Genomic DNA, 7,404 nt, shown 5'->3' with positions numbered 1-7,404 from the left:
ATTTTAATCTTTACAATATTAGTGAGGTAATAATACAAACTTCTGTCCATCAGTGAATAAACAAAATGTTCTCAGAGGAAAATAAGGTGCCAGAACACTGTTTGAAGCTAGAAAGGTGGCAGGGTCCGCCACATATAAACAGAGTAAATCTTGTGTTGTCCTTTAAGGTCAGTTTGTTTATTCAGTCATGAAAACAAAGAGAGTTTGTTTATTTAGTTTGTTTAGGCAGAAAATAATCAGCCAATGAAGCCTTTCTCTGCTCATTAACATTTCTTCCCCAAAACTACAGACTGCTCCTTTAAATCAAGAAATTTGTCAAAATAAAGTTAATGCAGTCTAAAGTTAGATGACTTCCCTGTCAAAGTAAAAATCACCATTTGAGAAACCTTAGTAGAAGTAAAATGTGCCTAGTCAATAAATTACCCTGAGAGCACGTTACGTTTCATTTTAATAATTTGTATTTTTCATTAATTGCAATTATGAAAGTAACATTACTGTTAAAATTTGGCATTATTATTTGGCAGGTTAACTGCTTTCTAGAGCACGGCGATTTAAAAGCCCAGCAGCACCTTTAACTACAAGATAAGTTAATGTCATTATCATTACACCAAAGCTTAATGTTACACACACAAATTAACATAGCTAATGTTAGCTAGCTAACTACATTTGCAACTCACTTGAATGTGCTTGTAGATATTAGAGGAGGAGTTTTTGAAATGAGAGTGGACACATCAAGGCTTTCTCTACAACAGACACAATGTATCTGTTGTCTTTTTTAGATCTTGGTCTAAACAGTGACCAGATGAAGCCGGGGATGATCATTGGAAGCTGCTGCTTGTTCTGGATTTTCCCCCGACTCTAACTCTCCACATTTGGAGCAGACTAGCTGTAACAAAGGTATAATTGGCAAACTAGAGAAGTAAAAAGTAGATTATGGATTTTAAAAATGTTCACAGTAAAGAGTAGAAGTACAGTTTTAGAGACAGGAACTTGAAAAGTAATCGTTCCCTGTGTTTCTTGTAACACATCACTCCCCGCCCCTAACACATCCCAACGGCCGCACAGCAAGAGCCTGTTGAATATGTTTTCTGTACAGCAAGGGTTAAAGTTTATGTTCAGTGAGACAGTTTGTGTTTATTGTCTACATTTCACCTATGTATGCCATTGAGAGCAGTTAAATGTAAGCTGACAGGTTATTTTTCATCTGCTAAAAGAAAACTTGTTGCCATCCCTGCTTTTTCCACTTCTTCCCTCCTGGCTGTACTGCTGCTCCACTATCAGCCTCTGTGTCTCTATCTTGATCTTGCTCTCCCTCTCTAATGACAGTCAGCCGGGCTGATAGGCTGATATATTTACACTGGTGGCAAGGGAGGAAGAAGTCATCAGCCAAGCCCTGTCCAGCCTCCGGGCTGGGACAGGCGGGGCTTAGAGGAAACCCTGGCTGGTTAGCCCCTCCCCGAGCAGGGCATATCTCTGTGTGCTGTCCCTGGCCCGGCTCAGAGTTCTCAGATGGGACCAAAGCTTCAGCAGCCTCAGACTCACACACTCCCACAGCAGCCTGCGGGGGAGAGAGAGCAGAGAAGAGGAGGCAGGAAGAGAGAGAGCAGCACAGAGAGCAGAGGCTGCTGCTGGTGTGCACACTGGCTGACAGAGATACAGGACAGCCAGTGTGTGTGTGATTTTTCTTACACTGGTTTTCTGAGAGAGCTGTTGATGAGGCAGGCTGGGTTAGCTCCATCTCATCTCAGTCTGGCGTCCAGAGGTGGCCACGGGGGTCGAAGTGTGTACCGCTTCTCAAGTGTGTGTGACTTTATTTTGCAACTCTTGAACACTGGAACTGTACTGTAAGCATTATGACTCTTCTGGGCTCTGAACACTCCATACTGATACGAAGCAAGTTTAGATCAGGTAAGCCAGAAGATGATTGACATGTGTCTTCTTTAAACCTCTCTGTGTCTGTGTATGCACTCTCACTGTTTCTGTGTACAGCTGTGTTTATTCTCAAGAGGCTCACAAACAGTTTGTCAACACTTGGCATTTATAGGCAATCCTTTGTACATGATGTCATTCATCCGTCCTCACGGGTGAGTTGTGTTGACACTCTCGATATTCTCTTCAGTAACACCAGCAAAGTGACAGGTGTGTGTAATATACTGCGGGCATGTGATGTGATGGTACGAGGAATACCAGAGGGAGGCCAGCATAAGTCAGAAATCCTCCTGAGCACAGAGCCGTAACAACGCGCCCTGTCACAGCGTGATGGATTTACAGCTGGGCGTGTTCTTTGATGTTCATCCGCCTCCTCGTAAAAGCACGACATGTGATCGTGATGTCTTGGGCAGGTTTGTGCACTTGCTCCGTGCCAGCCGCCAACCTGCTGCTGCTGAGGCAAGCCAGTGAGACACTCTCACACTGTGCACGCTGATAAAGGGAGATTAGAGACTGGAGAGAGGTCACAGGTTATCTTAATATGGCTGAGTTGGAAGCTGATAATGTGCAGTATGTGTGTGTGTGTGTGTGTGATTGTGTGTGTGTGTGTGTGTGTACCTGGGAATATCAAAGAGGGAGGAAGGGTACGAACTACCACTCTGATTTAAACTCCCCTTAACACACAGCAGCTGTTGTGGCTTTTTATTCATCTGTCTCCCTCACACACACACATACACACACACACACACACACACACACACTTCAACTCCATCATTCTCCTTTTCTCTGACACACACACCTACAATTTCTTCTCTGTAACTGTCTTTATTTTAAAGATACATTGTGTGAGACTAAGCGTGTGTGTGTGTGTGTGTGTGTGTGTGTGTGCGTGCGTGTGTGTGTGTGTGTGTGTGTGCGTGCGTGCGTGTGTGTGTGTGTGTGTGAGCACTGAAGCACTTCAGTGTGTGTAGTCTGACCAACACTGCCATCTCCCTGAGGAAAATGTAACTGATGGTGGCAACAACAGAGCTCAAACCCTGCTCTGTACTCTGTGAAGCTTGATATACATGATCGCCTCTGAAAGCAACACTTCACACTGCTGTGAATGTAAAAACTCTTGGCTGGGCCGGCTTCAGTCCTTACTTCCACTTTCCCTGAGAGCTGTAATTGCGTCCCAAAAATGGCAGGGTAAATGATGCTTTTCCTCTGAGTTGTTTAGAGCACATCGGCAGGGTGGGAAATGACCTCTGGTGCTCCAGGGAACGTGACAGGGTGGACGGCCGTGTTCAAAAACAGCAGGAGGATTTTTTTTACCAAGCTGGCTCAGGATCTGTGTTGTTCTAACCCACGTGCTCTAGCTGGTTAATATGGGACAGATGTAGAGATACTGTCTTTACTGCCATAAAGGTCGTCTTCCTACAAGTCTGCTTGATGTTACAGTCGGAGGGATTAATGTTGGCTAATACACCGTACAACAGACATGACTGGTTGAGTGAATTTATGAGTGCACGAGTAACATATTGAGCGTAAGAGAAGTAAAACTGCCTGTAATTCTCCCTGTGATAACCGCCGATGACAGGGGGAGTCTCAGACAATCAGGTCGTCCAGGATTTACAGTTTTCTTTAAACTGCAGCGACTTGAGTTACACTCTGCACCCCATGAAAACCAACTGTTGTGGCTCCTTTTGCACCGTGCTGGAGCTACATTATCAAAGCCATGAGAACTGCTGCTGCATGGTTGAAGCAAAAAGGAAAGATAAAGATCTCGTGTAAGTGCTCCCCGTGGACTGACCAGTGCTTTCTGAGTGTGTATGTTACTGACTTGTTCTCATGCCGATTTGATTAACAGCTCAAAGGGCTGTGGCCCGCGCTCTTAAGCTCACTGCCATTACATAACAGTGTGACAGAGGCGTCAAATATAAGTTAAATCAATACATTAAGGTGTCAACCATATGTTAAACCAGCACCACACACAGCCGCCGCCGTCACAAAACACCTGTTTCTTATCAGCTTCCATACCCAATTCTGATTTTTTTTTTAACATATTGATGCTGGATGTTCTCACCTGAGAAGACTACTTAATCGAAAATATGAAAAAATATTTTGTTTATTTTGATACTGATTCATCCAAAATATTCTTTTCTGCAGTGGTTAATACAGCCAATGTGTTATTTTTCATATATTGTAAGTTTAGCTGTCACTGTTTAGTCTCAGTTCAAACACAATGTGGAAAAGAAAAGTTAATACTCGATCTGTAACTGTGAACTCACACAACAAGCCTTGTACTCCCAAGCGGGCCTCCCCCTGTCTGACGGTGTGCCCAGTCAGTAAACCAAGCTATTTTTGTCCTTTAAGCTAACGTAAAAAAGAGACATCCTGCAGTTCTTACGAAGTTATCCTTTAATAGAACGAATTTTGGATTGGATACTGTCAAGGGAAAAATTAAGCGTCAACTTAAAATGCAACTACATTAACATAACGTTAGCTTGTCACTCAAGTGAGGAACAGAACAACATCAACTAACAACGTGGTTCAGGCCTAAGCTAGTACGTTGTGTTTAAATTCATTATAATAAGTCACGTTAGTTCCATTTTTCTCGAACTTCATTCTTCGACAAAGCAGCAGCCTCTACTGTCAGGCCTTCATTTTGTATTCATATTAGTGGAACTTTTGATTGACTCCACTGTTCCTGGTAAATTCTTGATCTTTGATAATATTTCTGACAAAAGTGAAAATAAGTCATAGTATGAGAGACAAAACCTAGACACCCTCCACTGACAATGAATGACACTCTGGCAGCAGATAAAAAAGCACTTACCTGTGGAATGGGTTGGCTCGTGTGCTCGAGTTATTTTCTACATCAGCCTACTATTCCAGTGTTGACTATAAGTCACTGTCAATGGAGCTGCTCCAGAAACTGTATCTTAATGGTGGAGTACTGGCTCTACTGCATCTGCCGCTGGCTGACATTCACAAATCTGCCTCGAACCTTCCAAGACCACTGGAATAAAATATGCGAGTTCTGTTTTAAGGTGGATTTTCACTTTATGCAGAGGTATTAGACTAAAATAAACCTAATACTTCATTTAGGGATACCTGTTTATTAGAAGTTATACAGTCGTGCTCATACATCTGTCGTGACCACATTCCTCCAAGTGCTGAGGGAAAGTTCAGGAGAATTCATGTAACAAATGCAACCAGTCTCTTTGGCTGAGATGTTGGAGTTTTAAGTGTAGAAGCGTGGTGTTGTTATTAGTGTGAATGTGTGAGGCACAGGAGGACAATAAATCAGAATATCACTACACTGGCTTGTGTAATTATCACCACTTCACCATTGCAAACCACGCCAAATGGTAATTTATTTACACTATAAATCTGAAAACTTGTAAATGTGGCTGTGGATTTGTATGTCCTCTGTTGTCAAGAAACTCCAAGTTAAAACAAATGGCTTCAGTTTCAAAGTCAACAGTGGGAGAGGCAGAGTATCGTATGGTTCAGTGATCTGTGATTACACAGCCTGGCTCGGGTCCTCTTTCTGTGACAAGTACTCTTTGCAATCAGGACAGACAACCGTACGGTCTGAGGGAAGCTCAGTTAAGAGTATGAGCACATTATATCGCCGCTGCTGTGCTTTTTCAGACAGAATTATTGATAACCTTTCAGCAAACAGAGCAGCTATGAGACGTCGCTTGAGTCAAAGTCAAAGAAGCTGGAGAACTAGCTGACAGGAACATTTGATTTGTCACGTCGCTTTTTCCAAAACAACAGAGACAAAAACCTGCGTGCGTGTATTAAAAAGGAAAAAAGGCCGTTGTCAGCAGCCTTACTGTAAAGTTAGCTTGTTAGAAGCACTGCAGGTTCTACAGCATCAGGATTTGGCTCCGCAGAAGAAGATTTATTGATAACCCTTTCAGTAAACAGAACACAGAGCAGTGAGGAGCCGCTCCTTGAGTTAAAATCAAAGACGGTCCGCAGAATTAACTAACACTAACAGTTACATGTCATTGTCACCTTGCTTTTTCCATTACAGATGAGACAATATCTGTATAAAAGTAAGGCTGTTAGCTGACTTAAAATGCATCTGCCTTGCCACAATGTTAGCGCGTTCCTCACAAGAAGAAGCAGATGCAGGGTTAGGGGTTGTTTCAGTGTTAGCCTTAAATGTTAGCCTTTGTAAGCAAAGCTGTAATAATCAAATTGAGCATAAAAGAGCAGGTTATACGGCCGCTGCTGTGTTGTTTCACAGAGAATTATTAACACTTTCAACCCAACACAGAGCAGTGAGGAGTCTCCCACTGAGTTAAAACCAAAGAAGAATTAGCTAAAATTGACCGCTGCTGTCTATTTGTCACCTTGTTTTTTCTTTGACAGAAGAGACGAATCCTGCCTGTATGTGTGTCTGTATACATGGTGGGCTGCTGATTATTGTAGGGGATGGTCCTTGTCCGAGTGTCTATCAGTTACATGTTTTGGTCAGCCCTCAGTCAGCAGCTAATGCCTGCGTTTGCTCTCTGTGATGTTGCGACCAGCGGGTCACGACCCCCTCACTGTAAACTAAAGCAGATGTCAGATGAAGGGAAGGGCCTGGTGTTACATAATGGAGGTGCTCTCCCAGGAGAGCGCTATGATGTGGCACCCGAGCTCACTGATATTCAGTCAAACTGTTCATCACGCCATTACGTCAAAGCTCAACGGTTTAAGGAAATTCATTAAACGCTTCAATGTAGCCAAATTTGCGTGAATGTGAACCACCTGATGAAGATGATTAACAAGAGGGAAGACAAGCAGGATGTGATTAGGGCCTCGCCGAAAAGGCGGAACATTTCATGCTGGTGTGTCAGATCCAGGGTCTCACCAAGAGCCGGTCAGATAACAGCGAGGAGGAAAAACACACACAGACAAAGACAAAAAAAGAAAGCCGAAGAGCCACAGACACAAGCGGACCAACAGACATGGGGGAGGCTCTATGTTTATGACCCCGCACTCCCACCTACACCACACATACACACACAGAGCACCAGAAACGTGCGCACACGCTGCGGACCACACACTGCTGAGCAGATCTGTTTAAAAGCCAGGAGCTGTGTTTATCATTCCCTACATCCTGCTCACAGAAATATTTGTGAGCAAGCAGCGTTGTTTTTTTGTCTGTGTTTTCTGTATGCGTACTGTACATACATGTGCATGAGCGTCTGTCCAATCACTCCAAATTGACATCAGTGTCTTGTGTTAGAAGTTAGAATTATGAAACAGCATTTTAATTGGGTTGAATTCTCAGTCTCTTCCCGCTTTTTGTCTGTCCCTTACCTGTCTTTCACATCTCTTTCTCATCTTTCCCCTCCTTTTTGCTCTTCCCCTCCATCTGCCTTACCCTCCTCCTCCTCCTCCCTCCACCTTCAGTCCTACAGTTAAGACTTCAGCAGAGGAGGACACGAGAGCAGCTGGCAGACCAAGGCATCATGCCTCGTGAGTAAC

The 7,404-nt window shown here is 43.5% G+C and overlaps 1 protein-coding gene across 1 annotated transcript in view; it reads left to right on the top strand.

Moving 5' to 3' along the window:
- Positions 1 to 1,831: 1,831 nt before the first annotated feature.
- The window catches only part of myocd (myocardin), a 28,653-nt gene continuing 23,080 nt past the window's right edge, over positions 1,832 to 7,404 (top strand). Inside the window, exons 1-2 of the mRNA XM_073489062.1 lie at positions 1,832 to 1,908; positions 7,330 to 7,395. Of these exons, the coding sequence (XP_073345163.1) occupies positions 1,854 to 1,908; positions 7,330 to 7,395 (121 nt within the window). The 5' untranslated portion in view covers positions 1,832 to 1,853. The remainder of the gene's footprint in view (positions 1,909 to 7,329; positions 7,396 to 7,404) is intronic.

This window comes from Pagrus major, chromosome 20 (genome assembly GCF_040436345.1).
Source record: "Pagrus major chromosome 20, Pma_NU_1.0".
In the NCBI taxonomy this organism is placed as follows: Eukaryota; Metazoa; Chordata; class Actinopteri; order Spariformes; family Sparidae; genus Pagrus; species Pagrus major.
The sequence above is the reverse complement of the archived record's forward strand: the minus strand, read 5'-3'. Positions and strand labels throughout refer to the sequence as shown.